A 19,414-nucleotide genomic window follows, 5' to 3' on the forward strand; every position below is an offset into this window, starting at 1 on the left:
TTTTGGGACTAGGAGGAGTACGCTGCACATACATAAGGGTACGCTGAGCGTACTAGGCCCTCCCTAGTACGCTGAGCGTACTCATATCAGAAGGAAACCCTAATATTTAGGGTTTGGGGGCTATATAAACAACATTATGAGCACAAAACCCTCCCTTACCCCATCCTCCACTGCTTAGAGTCATTTTCCCCAAACCCTAGCCATTTCCTTGAGTGTTTGAGCATTTTGAGTGTTCTTGAGTGTTTTAAGAAGAAGGTGTTGCATCAAGGAGTTGGAGAAGAAGATCAAGCTTGTAAATCTAAAGTTGGTTTGTGCTCTAGAAGCTCCAGAAGGTAAAAAGCTTGGAACTTTATACTTGCATGAAATAGATCTGGTCATTTTAGCTTTATGGAAGCATTCTTGTCCCAAAAGTCCCAAAAATGGTGCATGTTATGATTTGGACGAAATGAGTTGTCCTTTCAGACCTTAGAAGAGGTCCTAAGTGATAAAAATGGTGTCCTAATAGCTAGATTTGTCTCATGAATGAAATAGGAAGGTCTTAATGGATTAAGACCATGTGTTAAGAACTTTTGGACATCCAAAGTGATAAATTTCGAGACTTTATAGTCCTATAGCACATTTGGTCGATGGATCTGGAGTTTGGGCTTAACTGCTTAAGCCCTTAAGCACTTATTAGGGTTTTGGTAAAACCCCGCGTACGCCCAACATAAATCCAGTACGCCCAACCTGATGGTGGTCAACATTAGGACTAGTACGCCCCACGTACGTCCTCTATTGGGACTTTGGCAATTGGGCTTCGAGTTTTGGTCTGTTTATGGACTAGTTGGATTTGGGCCTTTACTGGACTTTATGAATATTATGTTTTGGGCCAAGTTTTGTTAACGGATCTTGGAATTAGGGCCAATTAGGGAGTTGGTCCCAATTTGGTAAATTGGGCCAATTATGGGCTTTGCGTAAGGACTTTCAAGGTTATGGAATTGGCACTAGGCCTCGACCCAATAAAGAGAGTGGACATGATGGACTGTATGGACCCTTTAGTCAAGATTGTTATGCTGTGTAATAACTTGGTATTTTTTATGTGATAGTTTGGGATTCCCTAAGTCAATGATGGACTGTATGGACCCCTTAGTCAAGATTGTTAGAACTCAACCAATCCATACCAACGATGATGTCAAAACTTTTTATTGTGATCGTCATTAGGTCGATTTTGAATGAATGGTTGTCTAGAGTGAGGGTACACCCTGGGTAAATATCATTAGTGCGCTCAACCTTTCCGTTTGCCATTTCTACGACGTATGAATCTTTTAATGACTGGGGATTTTCTTTAAGTAAATGTTTGAATTGGTGACTCACGAAACTCTTTCCTGCCCCACTATCGAAAAGTATGCATGCATAAGAGTTATTGAGGAGGAATGTACCAGTAACCACCGTGGGGTCCTTGACTGCTTCCCCGTGCCTTAAAGTTAGGACTCTTCCCGCACCCCCAACATTGGTGTTTTGTGCTTTTGGGTTGTTTCTTTTGAAGTTCCCTGTCTCTCCACAACCGTAACAGATTTGGCTTGCTCCGGTGTTGGTGACTGAGATGGCTTGAGTGGTGGGTTGGGCCGACACTTTACAAAATCGTGCCGTGTGCCCTTTCTTGTTGCAATTACTGCAATGCATTTCTCGACAAACACCAGTGTGGTGGAAGTTGCGCTTGTTGCACCTGGGAAGAGTTCCATCATATTGCTTCTGTGGTGCTGGAATAGATGGAGTAGTGGCAGCATGGATGATAGCAGTTTGTTGCTTCTTGGCAGACTCCGGTACCGGCTGTTTCTTCTTGTTGTTCTAGAACTTTCTTTTTTTGTTACTCTCTTTTGTTTGATCGGGGGTGGTGGTCACGGTACCATGACTGGCTCTATGGTCGATGAGTTGTTGTGCCAATTCCTTGGCACTCTCAAAGGTAGTGGGTTTCGAGGCCAACACAATATCTTGAATTTGGGATGATAGCCCCCATAGGTATTGTTCCACCTTCTTCTCCTCTGGAGTGACGATTGGTGGACAGAGGAGTGCTAGGTCATTGAATCGGGCGGTATAAGTTTCGAGATCCGTGCCCGACATCTTGACATTCCAGAGTTCTTCTTTAAGTTTTTGCACTTCGCCCCTCGGGCAATACTCCTTTAGCATCAAAGCTTTTAAATCCTCCTAGCTTATAGAGTTAGCCACTGCAGGAGTAAGTGACTTAACTCGGCCGTTCCACCAAGTAAGAGCTCTTCCGGTGAAAGTGAATGCCGCATACTTGACTTTGCTCGCTTCATGGCAAGCACAAATTTCGAAGACTGCTTCGGTTCTCTCGAACCATTGCATCAGCGCGATGATGCCCCCGCTTCCATTGAAAGAATCGGGTTTGCCATTCGTGAAGTCTTTGTAAGAACACTCCTTCGTACGCCCCATGTTGTCCCCATTATTTGTGTGAGTAGCCCCGGATCCTGAACCGTCGGAACCATTTGTACCCATCTGCGACATTGCTGCCGCCACGGCTGCTGTTACTGCAGCCTGGAACATCACAGGATCAAACTGCAGAGGTGGTGGTGGTGCTGCGCTGCTGGAAGGTCTTGGTCTTTTCCTTGGTGGCATGGTTCTGTCATAAATTTTTAAAGATGACAAGTCGGTAAGACTTCAATAGTGATAACGACTCGAGTGTTATTTAATCTAACTCATTTGTATTATGTCCCGACTTTATTGCATTTGGCAAGTAATTCATAATAAAATTATAAACATATAAACTTATGAATTCAATAATGGTGACTCAAACGGAGTCTTGTGTTCTGTTCCATAACTGACTCACTCCTAAGATTCACTCGATGTGCCCCAGTTATGTGTAATTAAAATTTTAATAAACTGTTGAACCTAATGAGTCTTCCCTAAGTCCACAACCAAACAAGGAACAGGTCCTAAGGTGGACTCACCATTTCTAGGCTGATCATTTCTTAATTACACATAACTTCGGGGTACACCTAAAAAATCTTCGAGTTATCAGTTGTAAGCTGGTTGTAATGTCAAGTAATGAGATCTAGTGCCAAACATTCAATGAAATAAAAATGCATGCCAGTTTCACTGATAAACTTTTAGTACATATTGTTTTGGAGAACTTGACCTTTAGGCAGGTCTACATCAATGTAACGAAATTTTTTTTCATAACATAGCCCCTTGAGTAGTGTAATCACTTAATCGCAGGGTTAGATTACATGCAAAAAGAGTAGCACCAACGCATGCTCATAAACTTACTCGACAAGGACGTGCGAGTAGCATGAGCTCTACTCACGATGATCAGTCCCTAGTGGTGCGTAGGACGAGGTCGATGCACTCTAGAGTTCGGCCAATCGTCGCTCGGCTGCAATCACTCTTTCCTCGAGCGCCAAGTATTTTTCTTGATACTCCCTTGCTTCTGCTCAAGCGGCGAGGAGGTCCTTGATGAGTTGGTCCCTGAAGTAGGAGTCTCTCTCTAGGTCTCTGGTGCGGGTAGTAGTAGCTTTTAAATTGGCACCCAACTCCCGAATTCGGTCTGTCATCGCCCTACTGCGTTCATCGATGTTAGTTATCTGCTGGGTCAAGAGTGGAAGCGCTCTATCAGATGGTCCCCCGTGGTTGAGGTCGTAGTACCGCCGTTGATCGCCAAAAGGTGATCGTTGTTGTTGTTGTCGGCTCCATCGCTCGATCACTGTTGCCCAACGGGGTTTGGGCATGTTGTAGCCAAAACGGTTCGTAGGCACTCTGGCGATGTAAGGAGGGTTGATGACTTCCTCCCTTGGTTCCTCTTCTTCTTCTTCTTCCTCTTTAGATTATTCTTCATCGTCCTCCATTTCATCTTCCTCCTCGGGTTCTTCTTCTTCCTTAATCTCCTCAGGATCCTCCTTAGGATCCTCCTCGATCATTTCCTTGGGTTCCACCTCGAGCCATCCAGCGTTTCCCTCGTTAGGGAAGTAAGGGTCTCCGGGTAGGTGGAATCCTGCCATGTCATATGCGCGATAATAGGTGTGTAAGAAGCATGTAACAGATAATAATAATAGTAATGATAATATTGCGCTACAGCAACATAAAATACTCCCATAGTATTTTAAGTGTTTAGATTTGGTTCTTAGAGCATTCTATGCAGAGTGAAGGTAGGTTGTTAGATTTGTTGCCCATTACGACTATCCCCCAATATGTGTAAATCACTTCTCGGATGGATATAGTTGATCAGGCTATATCCTTCCCAGAACTGATTACACATACTAAAGCATACTCGTAGTGTTCAACTCCTCTTCTTTTGCTTTATGTTCTCCCTAGTTATGACACTATGCGAGCATGTAATGCATGTATGTATACTTTAATCAAGAAAACATTTATTTTCTAATAGTGTAACCCATTGAAAAGTGTTTTCAAATCAGAGACTTCCAGTCCCAAATGTGTTTATAGTTTGTATATCTTATGTGGTTTGATATACTTAATTCACTATAAACCGTGCTCTGATACCAATCTGTCACACCCCCAAACCAAGGATGGAGGAAACGTCCGGGGGGTGGAGGACTTCATGTATAGTATCATAACAACAATTGCAATAGTGATCATAGTAAACATATCCAACATAAACATAATTGAAAAAATTACATCATTGTATGAATTACATGTTTCCAAATCAATTACATTATGCTGACAAAAATATGAAAAGGTTTGACGCCTTAACGTCCCATCCTCAAAAGCACTTGGTTACCTGTTTAGTGATTTCCTGAGAATACCAGTTGTTTGGAAAAGTGTCAACACAAAGGTTGGTGAGTTCATAAAAGTTTATTTACTTAAGAAAGAAAGAAACCGTTTTTCTTGTAAAAGCGACAAAGTATGTTCCAGAAAATCCAATATTTTCTTATTAAAAGTTATGTAGTCCTAGATTCCAGGACCGGGAATAAACGAGTATTTAACCATACTTAAAGTAATTCATGTAAGTTTAAATCGACATAAACTCATTTAGTTTAGAAGTAAAACCCGTAAATCTTTTGTTCGTTAATACCACATGTGAGTTATTATAACCATACTTGACATGGACGGCCTCGTAATATGACGTTCTTCAGGCATCGCCGTTAAATGACACTTGTCACCTCAGACCTGCCGGTCTAGCTGTTGCAAGCAGCTCAGGTGTGGGTTTGTCAAACCCAATATAGATCTATACACAACTATCATGTTCTCCCTACAAGAGACTCTAGTTACAATTTACAGAACTTTTTGACTTTGTTACTTTGAAAGTAACCCGAAGGGAACGTCTCACAAATTTATTCATTAACGGATTTATGTGAAAATAATGTTTAAAGAATTGAGTTTGGCATGTAAATGAACATAAACCATACCTATTATAGTTTATCATAATCGTTTGTAATGTAAAGGAAACATAAACTATTCTACCATAGTTTATCAAATGTTGTAATGTATAACGGATGTAAAAATTGTTGATTCTATTATTTAGTATGTCTAATGTAGCACAAATCCATTTGTCTATTGATGTATGTCTAATTACCAAGAGAAAATTACATATAATATAATAATATATGTTCACATAATGATATACACCTTGCTCAACAAGTTACAAGGTGGAAATGAAGTTGATAGCATTTTTCTGTTGTTAACATTTTCTATTGCTGTTCTTAGAAAACTTATGGAAAAATCATCAAAGGTCCAAATCAAAATCCGTAAATTCTGGGAGATTGGAAAATAGGTCTAGTTTGTTCATAAATTTTCTCTTGATTTTTAGTAACTTCCAACTTGTGTGAAAAGGGCCATAATCACAGACTGGTCCGAAGGTGTTCTTGAAATGATAGGCAGTTTTGTAAAAATCACCATAATTTGTAGAAAAATCGTATGGAGATGTACAAGTAGTCATTTTAAAGCTAAGAACTTGAACTATTTGCACCTAATACAGTTTTGAAAACTAAAATATTTAAGTTGTCCAAAACAGTCCGTGAATAGAGTCCAACTTTTCTGATGAAAGCTGTTGGAAGAGTTTATTTGTGTTCTTGTTGTTTTAACTTGTATCCCCCCCCCCCCCCCTAAAACTTAAGAAAACATGAAAATATAGGGGTATGAACTAACCTTATATAATTTCAGTGGGTGAATGTTGAAGAAGAGAAATGTTCAACTCAAGAACACTTGGAGGATTGCTTGAAGATTTGAGAATCTAACACTAAGATGATGGAATTTGTGTAAGCAATCTAAGATTTTGAGTAGGAGGATGTGTAATAATCATAAGAAAGATGATGATACTTACCAAATGAAGAAGAAAAGCCTTGGAGTATGCCTTGAATCTCGAATTTTTGTGAGAAAATTGAGAGAGAAAATGTGTTTAATCTTTGGTGGAAGAATAAGAAAATGAGAGAGTGTTAGGAGAGAGGATGGATGTTCCAACTTTAGGAACGTGGGAATGGATGGAAAGAGAGGGAAAAAGTACAAGGAAGTGACTAGGTATGGTGGGGAGGGGTGTGGGTTGGTCATGGAGTGGGTATGGGAGGTCGCTTGTGTCATAAACTAAAGTAAAGTCAACACTCCACCTCTAAGCCATACCCATTAGATTTTTATTCCTAAGTAAGGATTTTCCTTAAAATACACCTAAATATGAATATTTAGGGTTTAATATGTTAAAATACGAGTTTGGGGTGAAAATCCTGCGTTTTAATCACGAAAAACGGGCTTAAAACGAAGATTGGGTCAAAAACCGGGAAGAAGTTGCGAAATTCTAAAGTCAGGAGGCGAGGTACGGTCCTAGGAGTTGTACAGCCGAAGGTGATGCTCGGTCTGAGGAGGGTTCGGTCAATGCCTTAGAATCGAGAGTGAGAGGTTCGGTTCCGAGGAGTCTTGCATGAAAAGGGGAAAGAGGCGAAGGCGAGGCTCGGTTCGGCTGGAGCTAGCTTCGGTCCTCCTACTATCGGCTCTTCTCAGCTTCGGTTTCTCCTGGTCTCGTTTCCAATAGTAGGGCTCGACTCCTTAGGGAGGTTCGGCTCCTTAAGGACATTCGGCTCCTTAAGGCTGTTTTTCGTATAAACTTCCCGTATTGAGCGGTTTTTCACAAAGTTAAGGGTCGGGATGCCCCGAGTGATTGTAAAAAGTTTGAGAGAGATTTTGAGAGAGATTTTGGAGAGATTTTACATTCTTGGAGAGATTTGGGAGAGAATTCGATTATGACCTTTTTGAGTGTCCGGCTTCGCAACGCAAGGTTTGTAAACCCCGTTAAGCCATGTTTTAGTGTCCTACACACTCCCGATGAGTGTGAAATAGTGTTTTATCGCTTTGGTTCATTGTTTAGCACTGTCAAGGTTAAGGAAGATTAAACACACGAATTCTCCAAATGATGTTTTCTCATTAAAATAGCGAGTTATACAATAATTACATAACGTGAACCCTAATATGCAAGGGTTAATTGAGTCGATCGGTTTGAATCGTTGACTTTGTTTGACTTTGACTCGACCCGAAATTGACTATTGTAACATAACAAAGATGGAGTTCATCTTCGTTGAATTTCAGTTAGGAACAGATTGCATTTTTCACGTTTGATTCCCGTTGTCACACTCTATTGCGCTACTCTGTCAAAGTCCAGGTCAATCATTTTCTCTTCCCCATATGTCTTATATTGTTTTCATTTGGGGTTTTAAAGGGTGTTTTTCAATGGCTTACATTCTTTTTCTGTCTTTTTGCTTTCGGATTAGATTATATGTGTAACACCGTGAATTTTCAAAATAATTTTTCGCAATATAAAAACATTTCCCATTTAGTTTCATAAAAACATTAAGTTTCAAATTCCAATCTGTATCATACAAATCCCAAGATCACATAAATATATCAAAAGTCCCCTGCGTGTGTACAGATCAAGCCGGCGCCTTCCCACGGTCATCGCTAGTACCTGAAACAACAACACTAACACTGTAAGCATGAAGCTTAGTGAGTTCCCCAAAATACCACACATAAACACATATTAGCCACTCGAGGCTATAACTCTATGGGTCCGTGCACCCAACTCTGTGAACCCTCAGGTTCTAACTTTAGGAACCTTCCGGTTCCAACTCTGTAATCATGCACAGCATAAATCACATAGAAATAATGTAGTACAACACATAGCATACACATAACATACATACACTAACACATAGCTCTGATTACCTACTCAAGGTAAAGTATAGTGAGAAGACTCACCTCGCGTATCTCGGTATCTCACGAATCCTGGAAATCCCTCGTGCTCGATCCTCCGAGCTCTAATCCTCCTATAACATCACATGACTCTAATTAACACTTTTTATTTCTAAGGTTGACTATCCCTAAGAAGTCAACACATGTCAACGGTCAACGGTCAACGGTCAACTTTGACCGGACTCGGCGAGTGCACACGGCAACTCGGCGAGTCTAGACGTTCTCACCAACTCTCTAGGATTCCCTTTCTACACGTCGAGTACTCCCCCTGACTCGACGAGTTTCACCTGGCAGAAATCGCGGGGCCACCCCGACTCAACTCGCCGAGTCTCAAGAATGACTCGGCGAGTCCCAGCTCGACTCAGTCCACTTGACAATCCTCTCTAACTCGCCCTGACTCACTGAGTCAACCCATGACTCGACTGGACCACTCACTGACTGGTCCAAGGCAATCTTCAAGCTACTCGTCGAGTCTGCTCATCGGACTCGGCGAGTCCATGCCATGCAATCACTCAAACTTGCTTCTAAGGTCAGATCTATTCCAACAATTCGTAGATCTGGCCTTCCTAGACTGATTCACCACGTAAAGCCCCAGACTTGGTGCATAAACAACCTCTATATGACCATATATGAAGAATTATCAACAATTATCACTACTCAAGGTCATAACCTCCATTGTTCTCTATAAAGCTTGATGAATGAGGCTCTCTGGACCTCTATGGATCCAGATCCAAAGTCTCATCACTAGCAAGGGACTATTTGACCATCCAATCAACTCAACAAGGTCACAAGAAACCCTAAAATCAATTATACTTCACAAAACAGGAGATGAGCCGAAATCATACCTTTAGATTGAAGGGCTAAGCTTCAAATCCACAGAATAGCAATCTCCTTTGTCTCCTCTTGGCTAGAACCTTCCTCTTCTTTGCTAAACAACACACAAATGTCAAGAAATGCTTCCTTTCTCTCTCAAATCGCTAAGGCACTCTAGGGTTTCTCTCTATGGACTGTTGGGTGCAAATGACGGCCATAAGGCCCTTTAAATAGGTCCCAAACCCGAGAAATTAGGGTTTCATTAAACAGTGTGGACTCGCCGAGTCCATATCCTGACTCGCCGAGTCCAGACGAATCCCGCGTCCAGAATCGCGACCCTACTCGGCGAGTCTGAGCTCCAACTCGCCGAGTCTCCTCTCAAACATCAAAAATCAAAACAATAAAGATACCTGGAAATCCGGGCTGTTACAATATGAAAAATTGTTTGGGTGAAGAAATCATATACTAAGTGTCATCTTTTACAATGACTTTATGATGCATATTACCTGTTTGATAGAATGCTTGAGAGAGAAGTCAGCCACATAATTGTTATTTACAATTATCAAAGCAATCAATTGGTTTTTCGTTTGCTACCCCATCACTCCCCCAAAGGTCCGTCGTACTTTTTTCTCTTTTTTTATAAAAAAGGAAGTGACTTCCATTTACACAGATGTAATCAAACAAGCTGTTGGTAAGAAACTAAGAAACTCATCAATAGTGATTTAGCTATCCATACTTAGAACTAAACACCTTATTCTTAATCTTTTTATGGTTGGATATGTATTTATAATTGTAGTTTACAGATTCACTTTTACATAATACCAGTTCCTATGTGCGTATGTGATATTTTTTCGTGTGTGTAGTTGTTTTGTGTACCGATGTTGAAAAAAGAAGATGTTTAATCTCAAGCCCACCAAGTGTTTGTGAAAAGTCCACACACAAACTTTCGTTTAAATGGAAAGCCGGACACTCCAACGCCAATATTTGTATGTATTTTCCAACTTTATCACCTGTTATCAACGATCTGGGACTGAAAATCTAATCATGATTTCCGTGTGTATGTCACATACACACTCCATGGATACATATAGAACCCAATCTCCTCACTTTTACTCTATTTGCTACAAATATGGGATGACCCAATTAAAAGCGTAATTTTTCTATAATATTTTGTGTTCATTATGGTTCTTCAATAGGTTTATTTTATGTCATCCAAGTTTAGACACAATAAAAAACAACTACAACTAGGGTCTCTCTTGGAAAGATGAGAGAAGGTTTGGAAGACTGTTTAGTGGCTTCCACATAGTAAACCTAACTAGCTTTATTCATTATTTTTTTATAAGATTTCATTGTATGATAATATAATATATGTATATATAATATGAAGTAAAAAGCTAAACCACTAACTCACACATGGATGGACACTTCAGCTCATATATTTTTTTTCCATACGTAATTCCAAAAATAGAAATCCCATATCTTTCAATACATACACATTTTACTATGTAATTATATGCTTTAGTTGAAACTTAAGTTGAAGCCGAGAGCAAAATAAGGATCCTATAATGAATTACATTGCATGTTTTCCCAATTATTGTGCAAAATAGATGCTAAATTTTTTTGTATGCAAATTAAATTATAAAAAATGGTGTCTTTGTCTCATATTTATTCCTTCAAGAAAATAAGGATGAAGAGCAACTGAGCAAGTTTGTCTAACATTGTTATTGTTCAATCTAAACTACCTCCAGGTAAGTCCTATATTGATTTTCATTTTATTGGTACAATTTACCTTTTTACTAAATTATAGGCACACATTAGTATGTGTAGATTACTCCTTCAACTAAAGTTTTAGAAACTTGTGGAATTGAAACTAAAAATGAGAAACTTTCTCTATTATATACAATGCCAATTCTTTCATTTGTATAATTTAGTGGTTCCTTGATTTAGAGTTAAACAATAATTAATTTTTTTTTTTCGCTCAGGTATTGATGTTAACGTACATGATATTTGATTTGTGGAAGACAATTGGGAGACCCTGGTAACCCTCAATTTTATTTTGTATTTATTCGGTATTTTTTGGATTGAAACATATACTTTGACTTTTGTCCCCCTCATCAATCTGGACTCTATTATTTTTATTATTATTATTTTTTTCTGTTTTAGATTTTAGAATCAACAATCGATGCACTGCAAATTATCATCGACAAGAGCAATGTCATCAACGAAATTGTTGATTTTATAGGTAGAAAATGGCCACCGTTGCTATGTTTCCGAATGCAAGAAATAATTATTTGATTCTTTCTTATAACTTAGCTTACTAACTCCCGTTTTTGATATATTAACACGATGTAAAACGCGAAACTACTGCTATGGTTGCGGAGTTATTGCCAACTCCTTATCAAGGGTACAAAACAATTTTGAAGGACACAAAAATGTCATGAATAACTTATCAACAAATATGTATCTTTCCTTACTATTTAAAAATTAAGAGTAAACATCTGATTATATGAAGTTTATGCTTCAATAAATAAATCAATAAACTATGTACGTAAAGTCATTTCCAAAATCGTTTAATCAAAATCCAAACCCCGCAACGCCGCGTAACTTTTCTAGTTATTATTATTATTATTATACGAACTTTTTATACCATTATATATATTTTTTATAAGATCCCCAATTTGTATATTAACACACTCTTAAAACATTTAGAACGTGAAATGAAAAGAAAACAATATTTTTCTAAAGTCCGGAATCCAGAAAAATCTGATGAAATAGAAATATACATCCATATTATTTTTGTTTGAATATCCCTAAATTTATACTTGTATCACCCATGTAATGTATATCTAGAGCCGTCTACATTTTTGGGTTTGAAGGAACAATGAATTCTTTTACTTGCTCAAAGTCAAACCAATTTAGATCATCACATTTAACCCCTTCTTCTCCGATTCTCCTCACCCCCTCCACTCTCCTACTTCCCCTTTCATCGTCTTCATCTTCCATAGTTCCAGAGAATGGCCGTACAATGGCTTCTGGTGTGCCATGGACTGGTAACGCTGTTGGTCGTCGTATCTTTTCTATGCGGGCAGTGGCCAATTTTTCAAGGCACTTTCATCCAACGCATTCACAACTTCCTTACCTTCGGCGCTTTTGATTACTTCCGGTAACCTACTCTAACCCTATTTTTATTTTTTGCTTCACTGAGTTTCGTGATTTCGATCGACTATTTAGTCAATCAAAAACTTTACTTTTTTCTGTAAAATTTCCTTAAACCAATTGAAAGATTTCATGATTCAGTCTTAATATCGATCCGCCATTGAAGAATTCATCCAATAAACCATGCCAGAGAGAGGAGATAGAAGATTATATTACTTTTCTTAGTCAATTTCACAACTCCCAATCAGTTTACAACAGTTACTCGTCGAATGTTATGCAAAAATATACTCTACTTTCGATTTTTCTTCAATTTCATATGAACAAAATGGAGCAACTGAATGGTTGATTTTGTTATTCATTTTGTGCATCTATTATTATGATACAGACGATTCATTGAGTACGTGTTTGGATCTAGAGGTACCAATGCACTTTATCTTGCTCAATACTACTGCTGTGATCGACCTAATCCCATCTTACAGGTTTTTCCCCTAACAAATTAGCATCAACTAGGGTTCCAATTTGTAATCATTCTTGTTTTACTTCAATCATACAATTTCCAGTTTCAACAATTCAATTCTGTATTCTACTCTAATTTTCATTTTTTGTAATGTAGGCAATGTATTTAGCAATAGTTGGGGGTACTTATTGTTTGATAGTGTACACAACTTTTAATTATATTCCTGGTCATTATATCGCAGGATATCACAGGTATAAATTCATTTTAAATCTATTTTCCTTTTTCACCTTCTCTTCTATAAATCATATTTTACTTTTTTGCCCTTCATATATTGTTTGCAGATACACAAGCATGTTGGCTGTTGGTGTAGGCATTTTACTTTTTCTATTGGCTAGTTTCTCTGATCCAGGAACTATTAATTCAGAAAATGTATCACAATATCTCTCTTTATATCCTTATGACAACATAATTTATTCAGAGAAAGAATGTTCCACTTGCAAAATCCTAAAGTATGTACATTTCTTATTCCTATTTCCCACAATTTATTTATTTATTTATTTATTTATAGAATAGATGAAGATACTTAAAAAGTATTTGAATTTTTTATTGTTGATTTGTTTCTTTGTTACTCAGGCCTGCTAGGTCGAAGCATTGCAGCATATGTGACCGATGTGTTGCTCGGTTTGACCATCACTGTGGATGGATGGTTTGACTTTTTTTTACTTTCATCTGATAAAAAATTAAAAAACTTATTTTCCAACGATAAAGAAGAAAAATACTAAATTAATCATTTTTCTCATTGTTTCAGAATAATTGCATAGGGGAGAAAAACACGCTTTACTTCGTGATGTTTCTGTTCTGGTGAGTTAAAATGATAAAATATCATTTTTAGTGAACTTAAGGCCATTAAAGTATATTTTTTTTTACATAAAATAGAAAAATAATTTGTTTCAATTTGTAGGCATTTCTTTCTTTGTGTATATGGAACAGTTGCAATTGGCTTAGTTCTTGCTGGAAGATTGAAGGAACTAGAAGTTGTATATATTTTAACAGGTGCCTTTTATCTATCTCCATATAATATATTTATTCATTTCATGCTCATATTTCAAATTTTCAATCTTATGTTTTAGATGCATATTTGTATTCTAATTGCAGCATATTATGGGATTGAAAATTCATTCAGGAGTCTAACTCCACATGTTGTTCAGGTTACTTCTCGATTTCTATACTTGATAAATTAGCATCAAAATAATCATTTTTTTTTTGTTAATGTGACAAATTTTTGTTTGTTTTAACAGTGGCTGGTGAACTCTTACAACACTCAGATACTTGTAATGGTATTTTTGGCAATAGTTTCTCTTCTTCTATCTGGTTTCTTTGGGTATCATGCAAGCCTTTGTCTTAGCAATACTACCACCAATGAGGTAAAAAAAACACACACACACACACACACATATATGTATAGCTTATGAGATTAAGTTGTTTCTCCATTAAGTGAAAAACAAGAGTTGATATGATATCTTAATGGGTGCAGACATTCAAATGGCAAGATTATTTAAGTTGGCAAAGGAAAGTGGAAGAAGCAAAGGCAAGTGCAGAAGCTCTAAAAGCTAGTTTAGATGAGCTTTCTAGCCAAGAGATAAAGCCTCCTCAAAGCAAATGGAAATCCTTCTTTAGAAAATCACATCTTGAGGACATAAACATCGTTAAAAACAACATTTATGATCGAGGCTTTTTGAAAAATCTTTATGAGATTATTTATCCGCTTTCTTCGCGTCACTCCTTTTCATTTAGTAAACTAAAAAACGAATAAAGATAAGGTCTTGTTTCATCGTTTCAAACACATTTTTTTTTTATTAATTTTGTTGGTTTTCATGTGGTGTGATTTGGTCTTATGTTTTGTTTTTGGGAAGTGTATTTGTATTTTTGTAGGTTCTTAGATTTTGGCATATGTTATCTAGGTGGAGCTTTAGAAAGATTTGACCTTTACTTTAAGGTTAAGAATAGTTGTTTCTTACTCTCTTTACTCGGTTTTTGATTTATCTTTTCCAATACCTTGTTTTGTCTTATTGGCAAAGTATAATGTTAATCACATTGTATCTGTTTCTCTCTGTTTTCTTTCCATAAAAATTCGATGTCAGAAACAAGAAACATATACTCATCATCGATATTGATTTCATACTTAATTGAAGAGCTCTTGAGAATAAGATCAACCATAATAAGTATTGGAGTGATCTTTTCAAACTTGATCAAGGTAAAGTATAAATATTACATCAATAAGATAATAAAAGTGTTGATCTCATGTTAAATTGATATTTCATTGTTTAAAGATTTAAAGGTGAGTTCTCAAATTATATTATACTATATAATAAAAAAAAATTGGCTTAGAAATATTGAAGTTTCTACGTTTCACATTTTTGCCTGTTTTTCATTTTAGATTTTGGCTACAATGGCTTAGGAATATATAATTTTTGTGTTTCACATTTTTGCCACAAGAGTTTTTTATTTTAGATTTTGGCTAAAAGATTTTTTTTATTTTGGATTTTGCCACAAAACTTCTTTATTTTTTATGTCAGTCATGTTTTGTCCAAAGACTTTCGTATGTTACCACTTTCCATCCATATTTTATATTCTTGTACTTTGTAAAATATCACTGACATCCCTTAAATTTAAACAATTTCTGCCCTTAAATTTAGACAACAACAATTTCTGCCCCTCACCTTTCGTATATTGAAAGATTTACAAGTTTTATCCCTAGTATTGTTCTATTAGCCATCATACTTTATTTTTTTACTGATAATAGTAACCAACTTGTAATTTTTTACCAAATTTAGACAACATATATGTAACTTGCTACACCTTTATGAATTTCAAATTAGCTCATTAGAACATATGCATATGGTGTTTTCAACAAGTGAACTTGGCTTTAGTGTTCTCAAAAACTTGTTCTGCAATAACAGCTGCATCACCATCAGCTTTTTTTATCTTGAGTTCAACCTTCTGAAAAGATCCGGTTCCTCTTAATGCATCTGAAATCAAGGCGTCGATCCCAACTGCAATGGCTGCTTCAACTTTAACCCCATATACCAACCTCTGAATCCACAAAAAAGATGAAAAGAACAAATAATTATTACATAAAAATAGTTTGCAAATTTATGATTTAGCATTTAAACTGTTTTAAGCAACTACTTTGTTGAATAGTGTAGAAAAAAAAAAAAGTGAAACTGAACCTTAAATTTTGAATACTGAATGGCTGCAAAGCACATAGCGCAAGGCTCACAAGAGGCATACATTTCACAATCTGAGAGCTCGATTTGGTTCAGCTTTTTACATGCCTGAAAAAAGTGGTATGATTAAAAACATAAAGGGAAATTATGAATTATCATCAAGGATTAGAATTTGAAGCATTAAAAATTTATAACTAACCTCTCTTATTGCTACAACTTCTGCATGTGCAGTTGGATCCGTGTGTTTTGAAATCATGTTATGACAACTCACAACAATCTCATCTTTGTAAACAACCACTGCACCAAATGGGTCTCCATCTCCAGATTCTACTGCTTTATAAGCTTCTTTAACAGCTTTCATCAAGAATTTGTTGTCTTTGTCCTCTGCAACTGCTTGAAAATTATCAAATACAGTAAATTGAAGTAGAAAACGATAATTTCGTGTGAAATCGAAGATTGAAAGATAAGATGAGAGAGACTCACTGTTAGCTTCCTCCATGAAGGAATCAGATAGCAGATGATTATGTGCTGAGTCGAAAGAACAAAAGGACTCCTTTAGTTGAAGAAGATTTGAGAGGCAGATGATTTATTAATGGGTCGATGAACAGTGGTTTATTCCATTTGGCAATCTCTGCCATCTGCAATCCACGTGTTCTCTTCACCTTTCTCTGTTTTCTCTTCAGCTTGCTCTCATCGCGACACCTCCTCTATTTCTCACCACCTCAACATAAACATAGACACCTTCTGATACCTTTTATCTCTATCTGCTTCAAATTCCATACAAAGCTGTGGGCAAAAAACGGAGGACAACGACAGAAGAAGGTAATCCCTAGATCTAAAAATGATGCGACAAACACACGCACCACTGCTACGAACACAGCTACACTTACACTACCACCATCGTTTGCCTCTGTGTGTTGAAGAAAGATGAAACTAGGGTTTCATTTCGGATTTGAGCAGAGAGCTAGAGTTGATTTGGGTATGATTTGGATTCTATTTTTGTTTCATTTGGATTTTTATCTCTAACTACAATACAGGTATAGGATTCTATGGTTTGATTCGTTTTCCATTTGGGTTTGATTTGGATGTCCATCATCTTCAGCTGCTCCAAGCCTCCAACATCAGGTATAAGGTTCTTTAAAATTTTCAGTGAAATTTTTGTGTTTAAATGGAAACACCCGAAGACTATGAATTCGAGGACGTAATGACATCTGTTTTCACGAACCGATTTTATCAGAACCAACTTAACCCCTTTTTGATATTTTTATATTTTTCTACATTTCCGTCGTTAAAAAAAAAAAAAAAAAAACGGGTCTTTGAGTTGACATGTTCATGGGAATTATATGACAAGAAGGATATCAAGGGTAATTAGTTAATTCTGCTGACAAAATTGCAAAAATGGTCCTTGTGGTTGGCAAAATTCTGTAGTTTTGGTCCAAAATGAAATGTTGGTGTACCACTGGTCTAATTTTAGATACCTTGTGCGGTTTTGGTCCCTATGGTTATATTTTCTTGTGTTTTTGGTCCACATCCCACCTAAAATGACTAATATGCCCTTTTAGTAATTCTTTTTCAATATCTTTTGTTATTCTTTTAAGACGTTTTAATTAAAAAAATCAAAAAAAAAAAAAGTTCTACCCACCCATCATCCCACTCTTTAGTGTATCTCTCCCAAAACGAAGATCCCACCCATCGCCGACACCACCGGAAACACGCTTGAGCATTAGTCGTCGCCGCCACTTCATCACCCACCATCATCGGTTAACACCATCACAAGAAAAATTGGAGCACATCTATTTCAATTCGTCTCTTCCATCTGGAATCAAAGAGATCCAACAGCAATGGCCATGGCTGGTGATTTTCTCCAAGAACACAAGGCACACACAATTTCAGATTCTATTTATGGGATGATTTTAGCTCCGATTTGATTCAGCACCATCGTATCCTTTTTTGAGTCCATTAACCCTAAACACATAAATGATATGAGTGCACATATATGAAAATCAATTTGTAGAAATAGACTGTTCTTGAAAGCCCATAAGCTTTTTTCAGAGGGTTGTCGCAGTGGTGATGGTGTTTCTGGATAGAACAGGTGATGGTGTTCTTACCTTTCATCTTCTCCGGCTTTGGCGGATCTGAAAACCCTAGTTCTAACAAAAGATTAAAGATGATGGTGCTCCAGATTGCAAAAGAGCGATGTCGAGGATGGGAGAAGTGGCGACGTGTTCTTTTGTCGGTGACAAAGCAGAGGGAGGAGAGGTGTATTTTTATAGGTGGCCAACAACGGTGGGGAAATGGAGGCGACGCCTGGTGGAGAGGACGACTTTTTAGGTGGTGGAGAACGATGGCGAGGGTGAGAAAAGTGTTGGGGTGTTCGTTCGTCGGTGACTGTGCAGATAGGGGGGGGGGGAGAGAGAGAGAGAGAGAGAGACACATTTATCATAGGTGATCAGCAACGGAGGGGGAGGTGGCAGTGTTTGGCGGTGACGGAGATTATTTCCGGTGGTGGAAGCTGAAAACAGGTTTCTTGAGAGAGAGAGAGAGAGGGAGAGAGAGAGAGAGAGAGAGATGTATTTTGATTTTTAATTACTTAAAAAAAATACTAAAATGAATAAAAAAATAAAAAAAAACAAATATGGGGGGTATAATAGTCTTTTTAGACGGAGAGGGACCAAAACCAATAGAAAGATCCAATTTTGGACCATTGGTGCACCATTAAAACTTTTTGGACCAAAACCACATAATTTTGCCAAACACAGGGACCATTTTTGCAATTTTGTCAATTCTGCTTTACTTGAAAAGTAAATAGTTGCAAAAAAGTATTTTATTTCCTATTCTTTCTCTAAAACAAGACTCAAAGCATCTTAAAATGGTATTGATGAAGAATATTGTGTAGAAGATAATTATATAGTTGAAATATATATAAATATACGTTATTTTAGTTATAATAATGATAGTTAACTTTGAAATAATATTTTTTATATTAAATTATATAAAATATTGATTATTTTAAATTATATAATAATATAGACATCTTTTAAAACAATATAATCTCCATCATCTCAAGTCTCACAATGTGGACATAGATAAAATAATTTAAGAGTATTTTAATATATTTGTATTTGTCGTTAAAAAAAATATAATAATTGGTTTAATGTTATTTATAATTATTGTTATATATATATATATATATATATATATATATATATATATATATATATATATATATATATATATATATATATATATATATATACATTACAACCTCGCCTAAGCTTAGTACCAAACCTCTAAAATATGTCGTTTTAAATTAGTAATTATATTCGGTTTGGTTTTCACTTGGTAAATATATCGTCCCCAATAACTTTTCTTTCCTCAATTATCGTTTTATCATCCTTGTTTTATTTCCTCTATTATCGTTTATTACTTAATCCCAGTGAACATTATTGTTTTTCATTATCACGAAGGCCGAAGATAATTAATGTTCTTGCTTCGTTATCAAAACTATTGCGTCGATTATGAATCTACATTTGCATGTGTTAATCGTGAATCTCCTAATCGCAATCTTTATATAGTA

General features: G+C 36.7%; 2 protein-coding genes and 1 long non-coding RNA gene across 5 annotated transcripts; 2 read left to right on the forward strand and 1 right to left on the reverse strand.

Moving 5' to 3' along the window:
* The first annotated feature begins 11,829 nt into the window (after positions 1-11,829).
* Positions 11,830-14,662, forward strand: LOC111909863 (probable protein S-acyltransferase 17). The gene is made up of 10 exons (XM_023905629.3): positions 11,830-12,160; positions 12,539-12,632; positions 12,767-12,861; positions 12,952-13,119; positions 13,244-13,316; positions 13,419-13,471; positions 13,572-13,663; positions 13,766-13,818; positions 13,909-14,034; positions 14,145-14,662. The coding sequence occupies exons 1-10, from the start codon at positions 12,012-12,014 to the stop codon at positions 14,421-14,423; spliced, it is 1,182 nt and encodes a 393-aa protein (XP_023761397.1). The 5' UTR covers positions 11,830-12,011; the 3' UTR covers positions 14,424-14,662.
* A 748-nt stretch (positions 14,663-15,410) lies between these two features.
* Positions 15,411-16,941, reverse strand: LOC111909864 (guanosine deaminase). Of its 3 annotated transcripts, none has more exons than XM_023905632.3 (4): positions 16,321-16,941; positions 16,037-16,221; positions 15,841-15,945; positions 15,411-15,703 (listed from the first exon to the last, which is right to left on the reverse strand). In XM_023905632.3, the coding sequence occupies exons 1-4, from the start codon at positions 16,334-16,336 to the stop codon at positions 15,518-15,520; spliced, it is 492 nt and encodes a 163-aa protein (XP_023761400.1). In that variant the 5' UTR covers positions 16,337-16,941; the 3' UTR covers positions 15,411-15,517. The 3 variants fall into 3 exon arrangements, with proteins under 3 accessions (XP_023761400.1, XP_023761399.1, XP_023761398.1); XM_023905631.3 differs by having other exon boundaries at positions 16,037-16,227; XM_023905630.3 differs by having other exon boundaries at positions 16,037-16,230.
* On the forward strand, positions 16,681-18,471 carry LOC128133333 (uncharacterized). The gene is made up of 2 exons (XR_008231909.1): positions 16,681-16,816; positions 16,875-18,471. It is a non-coding gene; the product is annotated as an uncharacterized LOC128133333 (long non-coding RNA).
* The last annotated feature ends 943 nt before the right edge of the window (positions 18,472-19,414 follow it).

The sequence above is a fragment of the Lactuca sativa genome, chromosome 4 (assembly GCF_002870075.4).
Source record: "Lactuca sativa cultivar Salinas chromosome 4, Lsat_Salinas_v11, whole genome shotgun sequence".
In the NCBI taxonomy this organism is placed as follows: Eukaryota; Viridiplantae; Streptophyta; class Magnoliopsida; order Asterales; family Asteraceae; genus Lactuca; species Lactuca sativa.

Excerpts from the sequence above, each read along its gene's own strand:
- LOC111909863 (XM_023905629.3), top strand. The coding sequence starts at position 12,012 with ATGGCCGTACAATGGCTTCTGGTGTGCCATGGACTGGTAACGCTGTTG. Across the intron at positions 12,161-12,538 it reads GGCGCTTTTGATTACTTCCG|ACGATTCATTGAGTACGTGT; the intron begins GTAACCTACTCT and ends ATTATGATACAG. Across the intron at positions 13,120-13,243 it reads TCCACTTGCAAAATCCTAAA|GCCTGCTAGGTCGAAGCATT; the intron begins GTATGTACATTT and ends TTTGTTACTCAG.
- LOC111909864 (XM_023905630.3), bottom strand. Across the intron at positions 15,946-16,036 it reads AAGTTGTAGCAATAAGAGAG|GCATGTAAAAAGCTGAACCA; the intron begins GTTAGTTATAAA and ends CACTTTTTTCAG. Across the intron at positions 15,704-15,840 it reads TTCAGTATTCAAAATTTAAG|AGGTTGGTATATGGGGTTAA; the intron begins GTTCAGTTTCAC and ends TTGTGGATTCAG.